Source organism: Artibeus jamaicensis, unplaced genomic scaffold, assembly GCF_021234435.1.
Source record: "Artibeus jamaicensis isolate MK-2021 breed Jamaican fruit bat unplaced genomic scaffold, CSHL_Jam_final contig_1028, whole genome shotgun sequence".
NCBI classification, from domain to species: Eukaryota; Metazoa; Chordata; class Mammalia; order Chiroptera; family Phyllostomidae; genus Artibeus; species Artibeus jamaicensis.
In genome coordinates this window covers 5,635,200-5,655,970 of record NW_026521201.1, presented here as the reverse complement: position 1 = coordinate 5,655,970, position 20,771 = coordinate 5,635,200, and the positions used below count along the sequence as shown (strand labels likewise).

General features: G+C 42.1%; 1 protein-coding gene and 1 pseudogene across 1 annotated transcript in view; one reads left to right on the top strand and one right to left on the bottom strand.

Annotated features, from left to right (window-relative positions):
• The first annotated feature begins 8,970 nt into the window (after positions 1–8,970).
• SLC6A13 (solute carrier family 6 member 13) overlaps positions 8,971–20,771 on the top strand; it is a 46,512-nt gene continuing 34,711 nt past the window's right edge. Inside the window, 1 exon segment of the mRNA XM_053662054.1 lies at positions 8,971–9,172. Within this exon segment, the coding sequence (XP_053518029.1) occupies positions 8,971–9,172 (202 nt within the window).
• On the bottom strand, positions 17,057–19,217 carry LOC119040832 (zinc finger CCCH domain-containing protein 14-like; annotated as a pseudogene).

The following is a 20,771-nucleotide window of genomic DNA, read 5'->3' as shown; positions in this document are numbered from 1 at the left end:
TCCTACCTAAAATGAAACACAGCACAAGAGTCAGCAAAGTTTTCAGTAACACCTATGGTTCCTGAGTGTAATATCCCTATACGTTGCACAGCAAGGTCAAGTACTTGGACTGCAATAGTCAGGGAGCAAACCATAACCTTTTTAAAAAACTTTTAATTTTGATTTTAGAATTACAGAAATCTTGCAAAAACTGTATGGTTTCCATATATTCTATACCCAGCTTCCCCTATTGTTAACATTTACATAATGACAGTGCAATTGTCAGAACCAGGAAATTAACATTGGCTGAGTACTATTAAACTAAAGACCTTATTTAAGTTTTACTAGTTTTCACACTAGTGTCCCTTTTCACCTTAGATAGGGTGTTCTAGCACCCTATCTAGGATCCTAAACACAATCCCATGTTCATTCAGTTTTTATTTCCCCTTAGTCTTCTGTAGCCTAAAAATGTTCCTGCCCTAGCTGGTGTGGCTCAGTGGACTGAGTACTGGGCTGTGAACCAAAGGGTCTCTGGTTTGATTCCAAGTCAGGATACATGCCTGAGTTGTGGGCCAGGTCAGGTCCTCGGTGGGGGGCATGCAAGAGGCAACCACACATTAATGTTTCTCTCCCTCTCTCTCTTTCCCTTCCAATCTCTCTAAAAATAAATAAATTAAATATTAAAAAAAATAAAAATAAAAATGTTCCTCAGTCTCCTTGTTTCTCATGACTTTGATGCTTTTGAAGCATAGCGACCAGTTATTTTGTCTAATGTCCTTCACTCTGGGTTTGTCATGTGTTTTCTCACGACTGTACTGATCTTTTTTTTTCCTCAAAACACCACAGAAATTTTGTTGTGTTTTCCTTAGTACATCATCTCATGAAGTTCATGAGATATTAATGTTTTATTACTGATGATGTTGACTTTGGTCACTTGGTTAATATGGTTTCTGCCTGAATTCTCTACTTGGGAAGTTACTATGTTTCTATACTTAATAAATATTCTGGGGGAGATAGTTTGAGACTATGTAAATTCTGTTCCTCCTCAAACTTTCATCCACTAATTTTAGTATTCATCAGTGAATCTTGTTTACAACAATTATTACAGTGGTATTTGTCTAATGGTGACATTTTTTAAGTTTACTATTTGTTATTTATTTTTTTAAGTATATTTTATTGATTATGCTATTATTGTTTTCCCATTTTTCTCCTTTGTACCCGCCTCTGCCCTGCACTCCTCTCCCTTCAGCATCCCCCCCCCCACTTAGTTCATGTCTATGGGTTATACATATAAGCTTTTTGGCTTCTTCATTTCCTATACTATTCTTAAACTCCCCTGTCTATTTTTTACCTACCATTTATGCTTCTGATTCCCTGTACATTTTCCCTCATTCTCCCTCCTTTCTCTCCCCATTTATAACCCTCCAGGTGATCTCCATTTCTGTGATTCTGTTCCTGTTTTAGTTGTTTGCTTAGTTTTTGTTTTTGTTTTTGTTTTTAGGTTCAGCTGTTGATAGTTGTGAGTTTGTTGTCATTTTATGGTTCATAGTTTTGATATTTTTCTTAGATAAGTCCCTTTAACATTTTATATAATAAGGGCTTGTGATGATGAACTCCTTTAACTTGACTTTATCTGAGAAGCACCTTATCTGCCCTTCCATTCTAAATGATAGCTTTGCTAGATAGAGTAACCTTGGATGTAGGTCCTTGCTTTTCATGACTTTAATGGTGATTTTTTATTTCTTTCTTTCCTTATACATTTATTAATTAAATTCTAGTGTACAGAAAAGCTGTTTATTTATTTATATTAGCAAAACTCATGAATGTATTTTATTCTTTGTATTATAATCCAGTACTATCATTATTCATTTCATTGCTGAAATTGTTCCAGTTTTAGAAAACCATAATTTGTTGTTTAGTTTATTATTTAACTTGCTCCTCTATTTCCTTTCAGTGTGATATTTGAAAAGAGATAAAAAAGATCAACAGGTTTCTCTTACCTGAGATTCAGCAGAACTGTGCCTATTGATGTAAAGGTCCAGAGGAGAGAACCCACTGCTGTCTACATCAACCCAATCCAGTGTTGAAACTAATGTTGCTCAGAAATATTCTTTTTGAAATGAATCATGCCCCTTCTTTAGTTGTTCCACTCCCAGGAGAGGCAAAAACTTGCTGGGAGAGTACATCATGACATACAGCCATTTAAATATGCCCCAGGCTAATTTGATAGGGACCATTTTATAGCCTGCCCTTTCCAGGGCTCTCTTTGTTTCACACGTATGTTTGGGGGCACAGCCTTCAGTTACCCTTACTAACAATCTCCAATGAGCCTTAAAACTTATGCAGCCTCTTGAATTAAGAACTCTCAAATATTGATTTTGTTGTGACCTGTTTCCAGGTTTTCGGAGTCTGCACCCTGGAGACCAAAGAATGATGGTGGCATGAGATGGATATAAGGCTAGTCCTGTCTGATTGTGCTAAACTTCAGACAGGGAGCCATGATGAACTGTACTAACACTCATCTACCAATGGTTCCCAGACTTTTAAAACTGTGGCCAGTCTACGCAGGGCAAAACACCTACCACATTCACTTCTGTGTTACAGAGAAAGAAGAAATTGGGGATAACAAGGATTTGGAGAGAAATAAAATAACAATCAAAATGGCAATTTGGCAGCACTTACATAAAAAAACAGTAAGATCGGATTTCCGCCAAGATGGAGCCATAGGTGGAGACGCCGTGCTTTCACACACAACCAAATTTAGAGACAACTAAATATTAGCGACAGAAAATACAGCCAGAACACAGAAAATTGAACTTTTCAGAAGTCTGTTAACAACAAATTTTTCAGCCTGACCGGTAAGAGGGGCAAAACCAGCAGCTGGTGGAGCGGGGTAGCACAGGAAAACTCGGTCAGATGGACTCAGGGGCACCGAATGCAGGCGCAGGGTTGGACCTAGTGAGCGACACAGCGAGCGACCGTGGGGAAACAGCAAGGGAGCAGGGCTGCGGGTTGACTGTGGTCGCGCATTCGTGCGCAGATAGACAAGCAAGGGAGTGGACAATTGAACGGGACCCAGCAGGTCCCCGAGTTGAGCAGCAGCAGAGGGCACCGCCATTTCCCTGCTCTGACCACGCCCCCACATACAGCATCACAACCCAGCGACCTGGGAGTCCAAGGCTCTGCTCCTCATACTTAATGGGCGCAAACAGACCAAAAATGGCTCAAGAAGATCTCAAAGCCCCAGAACCTATAAATCTAAGCGATGAAGAAATAGCAAAACTCTCAGACGCACAGTTTAAAACACTGGTCATCAGGACCCTCACAGAACTGGTTGATTATAGCCACAAATTAGAGAAACATATGAAGGCAAAACTAATTGAAATGAATGGAATTGCACAGGAAACCAATAGCGATGAAAAGGAAACTGGGACTCAAATCAATGGAGTGGACCAGAAGAAAGCAAGTAATGGCCAAACAGAAAAGAGTGAAGAAGCAAGAATTCAAAAAAATGAGGAGAGGCTTAGGAACCTCCAGGACATCTTTAAACGCTCCAACATTAGAATTATAGGGGTACCAGAAGGGGGAAAGGAACAGCCACCAGTGGAAAACTTATTTGAACAAATAATAAAGGAGAATTTCCCCATTCTGGCAAAGGAAATAGACTTCCAGGAAATCCAGGAAGCTCAGAGAGTCCCAAAGAAGTTGGACCCAAGAAGGAACACACCAAGGCACATCATAATTATATTAACCAAGATTAAAATGAAGGAGAGAATCCTAGAAGCAGCAAGAGATAAGGGGAGAGTCACCTACAAAGGAGTTCCCATCAGACTATAAGTGGATTTCTCAAAAGAGACCTTACAGGCAAGAAGGGGCTGGAAAGAGGTATTCCAAGTCATGAAATCCAAAGACCTACAACCAAGATTGCTCTATCCAGCAAAACTTTCATTTAGAATGGAAGGACAGATAAAGTGCTTCTCAGATAAGATCAAATTCAAGGAGTTCATCATCACCAAGCCCTTATTATATGAAATGTTAAAGGGACTTATCTAAGAAAAAGAAGTTAAAGAAACATGAACAGTGAAAGAACAGCAAACTCACAGTTATTAACAACCACACCTAAAACAAAAGCAAACTTAAAGGACAGCTAGATCAGGAGTGGAACCATAGAAATGAAGATCTCAAGGAGGGTTAGCAACAGGGGAGTGGGAGGAGGAGATGGGGGGAGAAGGTACAGAAAATAAGTAGCATAAGTAGATAGAAAATAGATGGGGGGGCAAGAATAGTATGGGAAATATAGAATCTAAAGAATTTGAGACACATGGTCATAAACTAAAGGGGGGGTAATGGCGGGGATGGGGGGTAGGGTGGAGGGGAATAAAGGGGGGAATAGAACAACTGTAATGGCATAATCAATAAAAAATAAATTAAAAATAAATAAATAACAAGACAAATGAACAAACTAAACAAAACAGACTCATAGATATAGAGAATAAACTGATGACTTGCCAAAAAAAAAAAAAACCCAGTAAGATCAATAGGTAAAAACCAAACATTCCTTAATATAAGAGCAGCAACTCAAAATCAACCTGGGCGGGTCCTGATGGTGCCTGCTGATCTACCAGGGCTTTCCTGGAAACTGGAGATCCCAGCTGTTGGTGTGCAAGGACCCAGGAGGGGCTGGGCACCATCACTGGATGCTGTATGGTGTCCCAACTTCTTAGAGCACTGAATCTGAGTCCTCAGTTATCTGGTAATTTCATATTACAAGCACCAGAGTTTCTAGTGCTTAGTAGCTCAATTAATAGGTCGTTAAAAAGTAAGATGGACTTTTTTGAAATTTGTGGCATCTCTCAGAGGATCCTTTTGGTCTATTGCTCTATTTCACACAATTAAATCAAATGTATGGATTGTTAGGAGGGGAGAGGAAGAGGGGCAGCTGAAACGTGGGAATAGTAAGTTCCACCAAGCCCCCTGCTTCTATGCCCTAGAGATAAATGAGGGATGAGAGATGGAAACTCCCTTATACTCTCTGCTTTACCCTCCTTTCCACTCTTCTTGGTCCTTTCAGGTGAGTTTTCCTTATCCCGTTTAGTCAGCTGCTCCACCCCCACTCTCACCCTCTACCCTATGATTCATTCATACTGTCTTTCCTGAGCCCAGCTTTGCTCTGGGTCACCCATCCCCTTCAAGGAAACTTCCCTGCTCATGGTGAATAATTCCTTAAGGATAAATAATAGCTTCCTTTTGAGGGCTTGCTCTGTATTAGGACCTTTATGTATAGTACACATTATCTCCCACAACTTTACACAGCCTTGCAAGATAAGGAATAATCTACTATTTTTGTAGATGAGAGAACAAGACTTGTAAAAGTTTAGCACCTTGCTCACGACCACATACTGAAAGGTGACAGAAGCAGGACTCAGTAGTCCCTGCCTGGACCTGCTGGCTTCAAAGCTGAAGCATCTTTCCACTGCATTGCACTTTGGCCAGTGGGCTCTGCCCAAAGCCCTCCAACCTGACTTCAGCCAAAATAAATGATCCTCACTGCAGCTGCCTTCTGGGCCTCCTGACTACCTCCACCCTCTCTTCACATCCAAGTCCTCGCTTAGGGAGGATTAGGGCTTTGCCTTGTTTTAAACATCGGCACATCCCTTTCCTCATTGGTTTAAAAGCATTTAAAAATTAGTTCTAGCACATCAATTAAAAAGTCAAATAATACTGAAGCTTAAAAAGCAGAAGTGAAAACTGTCTCTTTACTTCATCTCCTGACTCCAACCGTACTCTCCAAATGTAAGGACTATGAACCATTTGATGAATATTTTTTCAGGCTTTTCTACATGTATATAAATATATGTGTGTGCTTAGGAAGTTTTTCTAACTTCTTAGATTTCAATAATCTACGTATCTTTATTCTAAATCATTGTCCATTCCAAACTGTAAACTGCAGAATGTAAGATAAATGTATTTTAAGTTGATTTACACAGATCTGACCAAGGAAACACCTCTTCCTGATGGATTTATGGGAGCACTTGAATTGGACAAAAGGGTGGAAGGCAGGATGCCTCTAGAGACCCCGAGGTCACTAAGAGGGAAGAGTATGTTAGCTGCAGGGAGGAGAGTGTGCTACGGATAAGCTCACTGGCTTGACCTGCCAGGGCACACGTACTCCCGGGGCTGTGAAATCACTCACATGTGAATTGTCTGTGTCACAGAGAGGAGGGAGTGGGGGTGGATGGAGGGTGGAATGTGGGCTGGGCCAAGTTTAGGATTACAATTGCCCAGTGGCCTGGGGACAACATTTTAAATAGCCAGCATCTTCCTCTTCTCTCTTAGATAATTCTTCTTCCCCTTCCTGGACTGGACCTCTAGTAGCAACTTCAAAGAAGGTTGGTAACATTTCCTCTTTTCTTTTTCTGTTTGGTGGGGTCCATAGGATTTACAATCAAAGGATATTTTGTTGCTCTCCTAGAAAATGTCTCTGACATTTATGTGTGCATATGCAAAGAGTATATGCTATGTTCTTTACTCCGTGAAACTTCAGTGGCTCTTGACTTAAGGGACCATGTGATTTGGAGAAAGGGTATCCTAGATTGAGAGGAAAGACATCTGGGATAAATCTAAGAAAATGAAGGCTTTCTTTGTGAAATGAGAAAAGATCAAAAGAACATACCAATGTTGACATGGCTGAGTGAAAATAAAAATTTGAGTGCATGTGATTCTACTAAGTGATTATATATATATATATATATATATATATAGTCACTTAATCCTTATAGATAAGTATTTCCTTTTGATTCTCACTTTCACAAATGAGCAAACTAAGTCTCAAAGCAATTATTTTTTCTGAACTCAGGCAGTGAGTGGCATGGCACAAAGCAAAATCTGGTCAGGCTTGTGTGACTCTATACCTCATGTCCTTTCAGTTGAATGGTGCTGCCCCTGAGAAGTGGTACTCTGATGAGGCCATGGGCCCCAACAGGATAGGGGTAGTGTTTCTCCTGGGGTCTGGGAGGATGAAAAAGTGAAGGGATATGGTATTCTGTCATTGGAAGACATCCATCAGATGCTAAAGGAAGGTCCAGAATCAGCACAAAACATCAGACAACCTTCTCTAAAGGACTGAGAAATCTTGGAACCAGCTCCTTGGTTTTTTCCTTCCTATCCCACAATCTTTGGACTCTATTCCCTAATTTATCAGCTAAGCCAAGGTGCCTACTGTGCCCTGACATTCTGCATCCCTCTGGTAGCTCAGCTAGGGAAGCAGAGCCCCAGAAGAGTCTGTGCCCAGATGGGGCTCCTGCTGAGTAAGTTCTGTTAACATGAGTTTTTCTTGAGGTGTAGAAAAGAGTTTACTTGCCCACTTTTCTGCAACAGAAAAGTATATACATTCAATTCCCAGTCAGGGCACATGCCTGGGTTGCAAGCCAGTTCCCTGCAGGCCAGTCCCCAGCAGGGGATGCGCTAGAGGCAACCATACATTGATGTTTCTCTCCCCCTCTCCTTCCCCTCTAAAGATAAATAAATAAATATTAAAAAAAAGAAAAGTATATACAATCAGGGGAGAGTCATTAGAAGATGCTTATATTAACCTAGGAAGCCAATGTAATAAACCTAGGAAGCCAATGTAATCAAGGGATATAATGGAAAAAACAGGCACAGAGTGAGTTCAAGTCCTGGCTGTGCCATTTATTAGCTGTATGGCAGCAGACATTATTTAATCTCTCTGAGCCTTGGTCTCTTCATTTACAAAGCAGAGGTTATACTGCTTATATCTCAGGGTTTTTGTGTAGATTAAATGAAATAAATGTATGTAAAATGCTTAGTCCATAGTGAGCGTCTATTGTCACTTACTAAATGTGAGCCACATTCAATCTTATCCTCAATCCCATGGGAGTCCAGAATAGGGCAGTGAAGGGTTTAGAATGTTCTTTATTCATTTAGTGTTGTCTTCTCTACTGTGACAGTTTCCTACATATGTCATCACCAAAAAGGAAAAGAGTCCTGAATTCATCTTTCCCTTACGCTGATTTCAGAGAGAGGCAGAGGGAATAGCTGGAAGGCTCAGCTCATCTATTCAGAGCTCCTGGTCCCACTCGACCTCTCTCATTGCTTTGGAAGGAGTTTTTGAAAAACTGGCTTTTATTTTCATATTATAAAATAAAACATATTCTTTGATAAATATGTAGAAAATATTTATCAGACAAGAAAAATATTTCTATATTCCAGCCAGTGAAAGAAAAACATTTTGCTGAATATCCTACTCTTTCAGTGCATATAAATATATTTTCCCAGCATAATTGTACTGTATATCCTGTTTTATACCTGTCTTCACATCTGAGGAACCCCATTTCATTCAGTATGCTTTCTTCTGCAACACAGTTTTTAATGATTGTATAGTAGTCCATGGTGGGTATGTGCCATAATTTGTGAATCTATTTGTCATTTTTGAACATTTCTATTTTTTTGCCATTATAAGCAATGAACGTCTTCAAGCCCAAATCTTTACCCACAGTCACAATTATTTCCTTAGAATAAATTCCTGCAATGGAAATTGGTGGCTTTGAGATATTATTAAAATCCCATCCTTTCGGGGGTCCCCAGCATACAGAATGGAGAAACTGAAGCACATGGTACTACAAGCATGGCTAGTTGTATGGTGTCAGAGAATTTAGGCAATCCAAGCCTGTGGGAATTCTTCCATGTTCACAAACCCCAACCCAAGTGAACATGTGTAGTAGACGCAACATCTGTATTTCAGTATCAATCCTTCTCTCTGAAACAGGAAAGAAATATGTTTTCACCAGCTGTGACCCAGCCTTTACCAATAAGACATTCTAAGGAGGACCAGGGCCTGCAGATAAGGAAGCAGGAGTTCACTCCCTTCCAATGCATTTATTCCTGTGCACATTTCCTTGTGAAGGACGGGGAAGGGCTGCCCTTCCAGAGTTCTCAGCAGTGACAGAGTGCCCTGCTTGTTTTCTAGGTGGGATGGATAGCTGGGTCTTGGGCACAGCCAGTAATGGAGAAACAAAGCTAGTGTACCCAGTCATGGGGAAGATGGAGGAAGGTGGCACCCTGGAATGGGGGCACTGGAACAACAGGATGGAGTTTGTGCTGTCTGTGGCCGGGGAGATCATTGGGCTGGGCAACGTCTGGAGGTTTCCCTATCTCTGCTACAAAAATGGGGTAGGTGAGAGCCACTGCACCACCCACCAACCTTTAGAAGGAGGATGCCTCCATGTTCTGCACTTACCACCCCGTCCTTGGGAGTCCCGAAGACACACAGAATGCTGAAATTGGAAAGACCCTTCCTTAAAAGGCATTAAAGACAACACTGCAGGAGACCGAGACCCAGACAGATCACATTACTTTCCCAGGGGTTTTTCTATTGCAGCATGACATCACAGAAATGTGAGTACAGGCTTGAAACCAGGTGGACCAAAGTTTGGATTCTGGCTCTGCTATGTACTCTCTGCGTAATCTTGGGTGAGTTGCTTGACTCCCCGCAGCCTCAACTGCTGCTCCTTTAAATTGAGATAGTAATGCCTGCCTTTCAAGGATGTTGTAAGGATTAGAGGTAATGTATGTTAAGTGCTTAATAAATGGTAGCTATGTATAAAATGATATTGACATCAAACTGTCCTGTGGTCTCAAGATTCCTTAGCTGTGGACTTGTGTCTTTCTCCTATTCTCTGTTACTGTGGCATCCCTTAAGCTGTTCACTGCCTAACCCCACCAATATCATCACCTTCAATACCAGTGGTACTTCTTTTATACATCTCCCACTGAACATGTGTTGTGTGGAGCATTAGATCTAACTCTTTACTTTAGCTCCAGTTCTTTGTTGGCTTCTCATTTCCCTCCAGTCTCTCCCCTGGGGTACCTCTGCTACCCCCACAGTGGTGGTGGTCATTTTCCTGCACTCCTTTCAAGGAGTCCCAGGTCATTGCTGTGGGAAGCTCCAGAGGGCTTTCTTAGGTACAAAAGTTTTGGCTGAGCAGTGGCTTAGGAAGATCTCCTTGGTGGTTGGGCTCCTAGGTCTGGTTTTGAAGCAAGGCTGCAGTCAAGGCTGGAGTAAGGAGAAACAAAGAGGCAGGTCACTGGGGAAAATGCTGAAGGGAGTGGTAATTTTATGGGCCACAGGTAAAATGCAGAATACCCTAACGCAACATCTTCCCCTTTCTACATAGAATTTTTTATTGATTGATTTGAGAAAGATCAATTTTATTAAATATTTTATTTATTTGTTTTTAGAGACAGGGAAAGAAAGGGAGAAAGAGAGAGAGAGAAACATCAGGTGAAAGAAATATCCACCATTTGCTTCTCACATGCATCCCTGCTGGGACTGGACACACACCCAGGCATGCACCCTGACCAGGAACTGAATCTGCAACCTTTCGCTTTGCAGGACGAGGGTCAACCCACTGAGCCATGCAGATCAGGGCAAAACACTGTTTTGTTTTGTTTTTTGTTCCACTGACTTATGCCTTCATGGGCCAACCTTCCATTTTGTGGAGGAGGGGTGGGTAGAAGTCTCCAAAATGTATCAGGCTTATCTCACAATGGTTTTAAAGAGAGAAAAACCCTACAATTCAGAGTGGAGGTAGAAGGAATGGAGGACAGCACAGAGAGATGCTCTGAGCCCATAGTGTTATTCTCGGGGTTGTGGAGATTGGGAATTATCTCTAGGATTGGAGGTTAACTTATGTTTTTCCAGAGGGATAGGAAGGGCTTTTCTCTCCAGGAGTTTCTGGCCAGCAGCCCGAAATCACAGAACTTTGTTCAGGCTGCATTGTGAAGGAAAAGGGAAGTCTTTCTACTTTTGAACTAGCCCTGGACACTTCACATGCTTGTTTAGGAATTTAGGCCTGAACACTCTCCCTTCAGAGAATTGGGTGGAGGGGTGGGCTGGTGGTAGGAGAAGGAGGAGTCTGGAGCATAAGCTGGCCACTGAGACTCTGTACCTGGAACCTACTAACCAGCTTAGGGCCTCACATGGGAGAAAGCTTAGGTAGTGAGCTTTCTCCAAGCCTCTCCGGAATTGGGTAAAGGTTGGCCTGGGAATTAGCAGGAATGGCATGAAGACGTGGGAGAGAGTAGAGTGATTTACAGGTCTAGAGTAAAACCACTAGGCTGAAGAAGGGGGAGTAAAAGGCATAATGACAAGAGCAGCAGAGTCTAGAGTTTGGGTGGGACAAAGACCTGAATTGTTTATGTAAGTTTGAGAGTCATTAGACTTTGATGGCATAAGAAAAGAGAGCATGACCTTTAAAGATCTTGGAGAAGAGGAGGAACCAACAAAAGAGACACAGGAGGGGAAACCAGTAAAGGAGGAGGAAAATCAAGAAAGTGAAGTGTTGGGGACAAGTAAAGCAGTGCTCACAGGTAAGAGGGAGTGAGAACTAACCAAATGCCGCAGATAGCTTAAGAAAGATGAGAAACTACAGTTGGTTATTGGATTTGGCAGTATGGAGGTCACTGGTAACTTTGTCAGAACAGTTACAGTGGGGTGTGGGGGTAAAGGCTGATGGCAGTGGGCTTAAGAGCATAGAAGAGAAAAGAATCAGAAATAGAAAATATGGGCTTCTTAGGAAAAATTCAGTAGTAGGTGAAGTTTGTCTGCCCTCTGTAGCCCCCCTCCTTGGGGAAGTAAGCCAGTATGAGCACTGCATGGTGGTACCTGTGCACCCCTGTGTCTGGCAGTGTTGGTGGGGTGGGTCCTGGCTGATGGAGTTTCTGAGAAGCTGCACATTTTTAAAAAATCTCATCTAAGGATATATTTATTGATTTTTTTTGAGAGAGAGAAATATTGATTGGTTACCTCCCATATGTGCCCCGACTGGAGATCAACCCTGCAAACTTTTGGTGTATGAGATGATGCTCCAAGCACTGAGCCACCTGGCCAGGGCTGAGAAACTGCACATTTGAATTATTTCCCCAGCTTTCCACCCTCAACTTCCTGAAGGGAGAAGAAAGCATGATTTCCCCCCAAGGCATGTCCCATCAGAGCTCCATCCTCAGGGATGAGGAGATTCTGCATAACCCAAGGCATGCTGTGGGGTAGGTGGTAGGAGAGGATTCTGGCAACACAATTCGAATTTGCCAGAAGGGAATTTAAAAGACTTGCCTACCAATCTCAGTTCAGACAAAAGCAAATCATCTGCCAGCCATTTTATACTTAATTTCCAAGTCTAGGATGCTGAAAACCAGAGATAGATGTTGCCTGGGACTCTTGTTTTTGCGAGTCATAGACCACCAGCTGGAGACCACCTCATGTGAGGACAGTTCCTTGCCCCACTTCCCACCCTCTTTCCTTCTTCCTTGCCCCACTTCCCACCCTCTTTCCTTCTCAACTTCAATCTCTGAACACCCAGATCTTGGGTGCCTCAGAACACAATTCTTTCAGCTGGACCCTCTAGCTCCTTGGATCCTGGCTGCCAGCAGACTGAGTTGTTCAATACCTAGAATACCTAGGACTGGAGATTCCTCACAAGGCTACAGCAGAATGTACCATAGCTAGGGGCTCTCAGAGCAGAAGGGCTGTGGGGGAAAGGCAACAACAAAGTAAACCTTGGCTCTAACTGTAGGGAGAAAGAGCATGGGGACACCCCTGTGAAGGGAACACCCCTGTGAAGGGGACTAAATGACAGCTGGCATCAGGGAACACCCTTTTCCTTGATGCTGTTTGTAGGTAATTAAAAACAAAGAGAGAGACTTCCGCCAAGATGGAGGTATAGGTGGATGTGCCGTGCCTTCTCACACAACCAAGTTTAGGGACAACTAAATATTAGCATCAGAAAACACAACCAGAACACGGAAAATTGAACTTTTTGGAAGTCCGTTAACAACAAATTCTTCAGCCCGACCGGTAAGGGGCGAAACCTGCGTCTCGTGAGGGGTTGCACAGGAGGACTCCGGTCGGACGGACCCAGGCGCGGAATCCAGACGCGCGAATCCAGATGCACGGGTTCCAAACGCAGGATTGGACCTAGTGAGCGACCGAGCAACCCACCGGGTGAGCGACTGCTGAGGAGACAGTGGGGAGGCGGTGCTGCGTGTTGACTGCGGTTGCCTGTCTGCGGGCGAGCGGACAGGCGAGGGAGTGGGCGGTTGCACCGGGGCCGGCGGTCCCCGTGGCATGCGGCAGTAGAGGGCGCCGCCATTTCCCCGCTCTGACCACGTCCCCACATACAGCGTCACAACCCAGCGACCTGGGAGTCCAAGGCACCGCTTCTCACATTTAAAGGGCCAGAACAGACCAAAAATGTCGCAGGAAGACCTCAAAGCCCCAGAGATAAATCTAAGCGACGAAGAAATAGCAAAACTCTCAGACGCACAGTTTAAAACACTGGTCATCAGGATCCTCATAGATCTGGTTGATTATAGCCACAAATTAGAGAAACATATGAAGGCTAAACTAAGGGAAATGAATGGAATTCCACAGGAAACCCATAGAGATGAAAAGGAAACTGGGACTCAAATCAATGGAGTGGACCAGAAGAAAGCAAATAATGGCCAAACAGAAAAGAGTCAAGGAGCAAGAATTCAAAGAAATGAGGAGAGGCTTAGGAACCTCCAGGACATCTTTAAACGCTCCAATATCCGAATTATAGGGGTACCAGAAGGGGGAAAGACACAACCACCAGTGGAAAAATTATTTGAACAAATAATAAAAGAAAATTTCCCCAATCTGGCAAAGGAAATAGACTTCCAAGAAATCCAAGAAGCTCAGAGAGTACCAAAAAAGTTGGACTCAAGAAGAAACACACCAAGGCATATCATATTTACATTAGCCAAAATTAAAATGAAGGAGAGAATCCTAGAAGCAGCAAGAGCTAAGGGGACAATCACCTACAAAGGAGTCCCCATCAGACTGTCAGCAGATTTCTCAAAAGAGACCTAACAGGCAAGAAGGGGCTGGAAAGAAATATTCCAAGTCATGAAATCTAAAGACCTACAACCAAGATTGCTCTATCCAGCAAAACTTTCATTTAGAATGGAAGGACAGATAAGGTGCTTCTCAGATAAGATCAAATTCAAGGAGTTCATCATCACCAAGCCCTTATTATATGAAATGTTAAAGGGACTTATCTAAGAAAAAGAAGGTAAAGAAACATGAACAGTGAAAGAACAACAAGCTCACAGTTATTAACAACCACACCTAAAACGAAAGCAAACTAAAAGAACAGCTAGATCAGGAGTGGAAACATAGAAATGAAGATCTCAAGGAGGGTTAGCAACAGGGGAGTGGGAGGAGGAGAAGGGGGGAGAAGGTACAGAAAATAAGTAGCATAGACAGTAGATAGAAAATAGATGGGGGGGGGCAAGAATAGCATGGGAAATATAGAACCTAAAGGACTTGAGACACATGGACATAAACTAAAGGGGGGTAATGGTGGGGATGGGGGGGCAGGGTGGAGGGGAATGAAGGGGGGAATAGAACAACTGTAACAGCATAATCAATAAAATAAAATAAATTAATAAAAAACAAACAAACAAAGAGAAACTAGGAGTCCTTTTCTTCCAAAAGAGTAATAGTAGTATGTGGCAATTTGGTACCATTTTGAATTAAGTACTTAACGCCCAGTACTGGATAGATTAGTGTTGATTACAGCATCTACAGATGTACACTCATCATTGTGTTGTTCCTGTAGACTGTCATTAGTTTCTACCTTTTAAAATGTCACCTGGAACATTACAAGTGACACCACAGAGTGTGTTTCTGAGAAGGGTGGCAGAAGAATGACGCCTTTCTAGGATGGACATGTGGCCTCTCCTATCCCGTGGGGAAGAATGCCAGGGCATTGTAGAACTTTGGGAAGGAGATGAACATGGTGGGTATGGGGAAGCAGCAGGTAACTGAATACCAGCTTCCATCTCTAGGACTAACTCCATCTTTTAATGGTGGTGTTGTGGGCCTGGGGGGAAGAGAGGTAGAGTGTCTCACAGGATTCTCCAGTCTGCACTTCAGTCCCTCTTATACTCCACCCTGCCCCACACTTCTCCACTTTTAGAGCCAGTGGCTCTATCTGGTCGGTATAGACCTTGTCCCTGTGGCAGACTGCCCAGGGGCTAAAGGAGGTAGAGGGGCAGGGTAGCAGAACTGACCGCAGGACCCACAGCAGTTAAACATTGGCTTGGCTTATTGGGAAAGAGCAGGTAGCATAAAGATGGAGAGGAAGGGCTTGTGCTGGGCTTAAAACTCATTTCTCATCCCCTTCCCTCCCATCCCCTCTCCTCTTCTCTCTCTCTGCAATGTTTCCAGTTCATAGCAGTGACTGTTCGTATCATCCTGGGTTATCTCTTCCCTAATGTTCCCCTCCTGCCCAACAAGCCTTGGGATGATTTATGTACTTATCAGACAGAATTGTTTATGATTTCAATTTCTTTGCCCTTGTGGTGAATTTTTTCTTTAGTGCCTGACTTACGCACGGACACAGAGATACAGAAAGGGAAGAACTGGAGAACTCTACCCCCCATTAACTTTAGCAGTTTTATTAAGGTGTACTTGACTTACAATAAATTGTACATATTCAATGTGTACAGTTTGATAAGCTTTGACATGTGCGCACACCCTTGAACCTTTGCCACAATCAAGATAATGAGCAGAGCCATCACTCTCCCAAATTTCCTCCTGTCTCTTTTTCCCACCTCCAATCTCTGCCGCCTCATCCCAAAGCAGCCACAGACCTGATTTTTGAAATATCTATATATTTTCCAGCTTTATTGATATATTACTGATATATAATATGTACAAGTTTAACATGCACAACATATGTTAGTTAACATCTCCATTACTTCACGTAATTTCCCTTTTTTGTGCAGTGATAACATTTAAGATCTACTCTCTTAACAACTTCAAGTATATAACCCAGTGCAGCTCACTTCAGTCACCGTGCTGTACATGACATCTCTAGGATTTACTCATCTTGTAACTGGAAGTCTGTACGTTTTCACCACTGTCTCCTTATGTGCCCATCCCCAAACCACCCCCTCCACCTCCAACAACCGCTATTTTACTCTGTATGTCCATGGGTCTGGCTTGTTAAAATTCTACCTATAAGTGAGAGCATACAGTGTTTGTCTTTGACTTATTTCACTTAGCATAATGTTGCTGCAAAAGGTGGGATTTCTTTTATCTTTTTTGTGGCTGAATACTATTCTTCTGTGCATGTGTGCATGTGTGTCAATGGACACTTAGGTTCTTTGCATGCCTGTTTTCTGTCATTATGTTTTAGTTTGCCTTTCTTAGAATTTTATACAAATGGAATCATGCAATATATACTTTTCTATATTTGGCTCTTTCACTCAGCATAATTATTTTTGTGTTTATTCATATTTTCATGAGTCAGTAGTTTATTGATTCTTTGTCATTACTGAGTGGTATTTTATTATATTGGCATACTACAGTTTGTTTTTTATTGGTTGATAAACATTTGGGTTGCTCTCAGGTTTTAGCTGTTATAGGTAAAACTGCTATGAACACTTGTGTACAAGTCTTTGCATAAACATAGGTCTTCATTTCCCTTAAGTAAATAGCTAGGAGTGGAATAACTAGATTATAGTTTTAAGAAGCTGCCACATTTCCAAAATGGTTCTACCATTTTACCTTCCTGCCAGCACTGTGTGAAAGTGTCCACTTTTTCTAATTCTTGCTGATACTTGGACAGTCTTTTTCATTTTAATTTTTCTAGTTGGTGTGCAACATTACATCACTGTCATTTTCATTTATATTTCCAAGATGGTTAATGATGTTGAGCATCTTTTCATGTGCTTGTTTGAACTCATATATCTTCTTTGGCGAAAACCTGTTTCAGATCTGGCGATTTTAAAAAATGGTTGTTGGTTTTCTTACTATTAAATTTTTAGACTTATTTATACATTCTGGATGCAAGCCCTTTATCAAACATGCATTTTGAAAATATTTTTTCTCATTCTGTTTTATATTTTTCCTTTTTTATATTGTGAAAGCAATATATTCCAAGCTTCAATATTTGACAATTTCTGTAGGGTCTCTTTCCTCAGTATGTGGAAACCTCCAAACTTCAGGATTTTCTGCTAGCCAGGACTGGGGTCATTCGCTGGTGTGAAGCCGAATCCACTTCAAGGCATGTCGTGGTGGCATAGTAATGGTGGGATGATGATAGGTGCAGTTGGGTCTTGTACACTGAGCACTAAAGCTCCAGTGTTTCAGATGATAGAAAGGACATTCCATCCTCTTACAAGCAGGAAAGCAATGCAGAGCTGACTACCAGAAAACAGTGTTGGTGTCTTAACTGGTTTTGGGGACAGTATTGCAGTTCTACTCATATGAGTGAAGGGACAATGACCTGGCTGAGTACGTTTTGCATCACACTTATAATTTGGATGAACAAACAAACATTTTTCAGCAAATTTGCAATTGGGAAAAGCCTTGCCCAGGGAAACAAGGTGATGGTCAGCACATTCATCCCCATTTTTGCAAGCAGGTCAGTATTTGGCAGCACTCCAGAAGTGTCTCTGGTTTCTGTGCCACACTCAGTTCACGGGTCTCAGCGTGATATATCTGCAGAGCTTCTGCCGTCCCTGAGCAGTCTGCAGCCTGATGACCAGTGCCTCTGCTGAGTTCCTTGACTGTGTTTTTATGTTATCTCCTTTTGTCTCTTCTTCTTAATGGGGAACTTATTGTAGAGGTCCTGCTTTGCCCTGGACCATTTTTCTCAGCAGTTCTTGAGAAGTGCAAGTTCTGAGAGCAATTGAAGTGTCTGTTCCTGTGAGACTGTAGAATAGTTAGCTGTTTTTGTGATTCTCGAGCTTCAGATAGAGCTTTCAAAATTAGATTGTTGTGAGCTTGTTTAGAAGGAGGAAGTGTGGCTCAGTAGATCGGAGCATCAACCTATACCCAGAGGGTTGCAGGTTTGATTCCTGGTCAGGGCACATACCTGGGTTTTGGGTCCCATCCCTGTTCCAGCCTGTGTGGTCCAAGGTCTGGGCACATATGGGAGGTGACCAATTGATATTTCTCTCACACATTAATATTTCTCTCTCTCTTCTTTCCTCTCAAGAAGCAGTGAAAAAAGTCCTCAGTGAGGATTTAAGAAAAATTCTTTTTTAAAAGAAGGAATAGAAAGGATTTCCTTTCTGGCTTTGCCAGCTCTGACAGGTTGTTGGATATGCTTCCTGTTACCAGGCTTGCCACCATCATCTTCCTCCTCCTCTTCTCTGTGATTGATTTTTTTAACTTTAATAACTGAACTTTCTACAGACAACCTTCTCTTCCGAAAGCTTTCTTCCTCAATACTCACTTTTTTCTGTAGAAGCAACCGTAGGTCTCTTAAAAGCTGTTAAGCACTTCTGGTTCAAGCGAATGTCCTGCTTCACACACCCAGCTGTTCTGCATACCGAGTTCCTTGGCAGCATGAAGATTGTTTTGCTGCTATTGAAATTGCAACCTGTTTAAATGAACACCACTCTCTGCAGTTCGACTTGCAGGTGGTCAACAAATTTCAGTAGAAGGGTGACAAGAACCACACGTAAGCATCATTTTGTAGGTATTTCTGAGATAAGGGGTTCTCCAGCATAAAACTGTTGTCTTCATCAGTGAGATCATCTAGTTCTGGCTCAATACCTGTCACATCTTCAGAGGCTGCTGGCTCTCTCAGAGGTTTCACTATTGGCATCAGTCAGGTTGCAGCTCCATCATTGTAAGTCTGTCTGATATTGCTCATGTGAACTTGAAGAAACCCTGGACTCTCTTTTCTCAGGTCTCATGCTAGGAACTGCAAGGGGTGGCACTGTAGCTTCCTGCCTTCTCTCATCTCCCCACGGAAACTGTTTTTGTCTGAAGGCATGTTGCTGTCAGATATGTTGGTATCAGATTTTAGACTTGAAGAGTCAGTAGTAACAGAGCAAAGTTCATCTAATACACCATGAAGCCACATGGTGAATCAAATCGTATTGTTCTCCAGACAGGGACAGGCCCTCTGTAATTCGGTCCAAACCGTTCTTGTTGGCCACCATCACTATAACGTGGTCAGGAAGTTCTTCAGTGAACCATGGCAGAAGCAACAGCCAGAAAGATCGAAATATTCCATATGCAAAATAATTCAACACAAACTCCTAATTCTTGCAATTTCCCAATCATAGCACTTTGAACTTAAAGGCGGTAGTTGGTGCCACTCTCTATGGCTCCCCGTCAAGCAACCAAGGTGCTTCTCTTGCCCAGCCCAGAGCTGACTCTTGGCCCCTAGCTCCATGGCCACAGCTACTTCTGGCTGTAAAACGGTAGCGCCACTTAGTGAATTTCACAGTGCATACACTCTCCACCAAAGTGTTTCTTGTATCCAAGAGAAAAACAGTTTTAGATTCATGGACTCGATAGAACATCACTTGAAATGACGCAGTTTCTTGAAAGTCCAAGAGAATGTGAAGCTAGAGGTCGAGTGTTCATCAAGTTCCTTTCTCTTTTGTATTGAAGTAAAGAATTCCTTCAAATCAATGTGGAATAACATGTTTTGTAAAAGGAGTGTTAAGGCTAACCTTGACTGTAGCACTTTAAACCCTCTTTCAATGTTCATTACTAATGAAACGTTGACAGGCATAATGTCCCTGGAAACATACAGGGCCAACCCATCCTTTTGAAGTAGTTTTCTAAAATGTCTCTTTTGGTTCTGGCTGTTAGCAATGACTAGGTAAATGAACTTTCTGTCAGACAAGGAGTGAGGAACCAGGCACCAATATATCCTAATCCACCAGAGTAGCCAGAATGTTGTAGTTTTACCCAAAGCACTATTATAGGAGGAAGGCGTAGCCCAAATAAGGAATGCATTCAACTGGTCAAATGGATTTTTGAACTGAATTGAAAAAGTCTAAGTGAATATGAATGTGAAATAACAATTGAAGACTTTTAGAGCACCACACTCTATTATATAAAGAGTGACAAATCCAAAGTTCTCTACGTTCCTCAGGAGTAAAATCATTTCATATGTAGTGAGTTTTTTCACCAAGTTTTCTTCTCCATTTAGCTACTTATGACCGGGCTCTCTTTACTAGATGAAGAAATGGGTTTTCTTCAAAGAAAATATACGGTTTTCAGGACCCCGTTTGAACATCTTTTAGAAATATGTGTTTGGAGGAAAGTGTGATAGAGAAACCCTTTGGACATAGAGTTCTGCCATCAAAATAGGTGAATAGATGCGTAAAACAGCATCACCATTTAGTGAATTTCCCAGTGCATACACTCTCCACCAAAGTGTTTCTTGTATCCAACAGAAAAACAGTTTTAGATTCATGGACTCTGTAGAACATCACTTGAAATGAAGCAGTTTCTTGAAAGTCCAAGAGAATGTGAAGTTAGAGGTCGAGTGTTCATCACCAGGTTCACTTTTCTTTTGTATTGGAGTAAAGAATAGTTAAAATCACTGTGGAAGAACATGTTTTGTGGAAGGCGTGTTCTAAGCTAACTCTGACTGTAGCACTTTCACCGCTCTTTCAAGGTTCATTACTAATGAAACGTTGACAGGCATAATGTCCCTGGAAACATACTGTGTTCACCCATCCTTTTGAAGTATGATTCCAAAATGCCTCTTTGGGGTCTACTTGTTAGCAATGACTAGGTAAATTAACCTTCCGTCAGACAATGACTGAATAACCAGGCACCAATATATCCTAATGAACCAGAGTAAGCCAGAATGTTGTAGTTTTACCCAAAGCACTAGTATAAGAAAAAGGCGTAGCCCAAATAAGGAATGCATTGAATTGGTCCATTGGATTTTTGAACTGAATTGAAAAGGTCTAAGTGAATATGAATG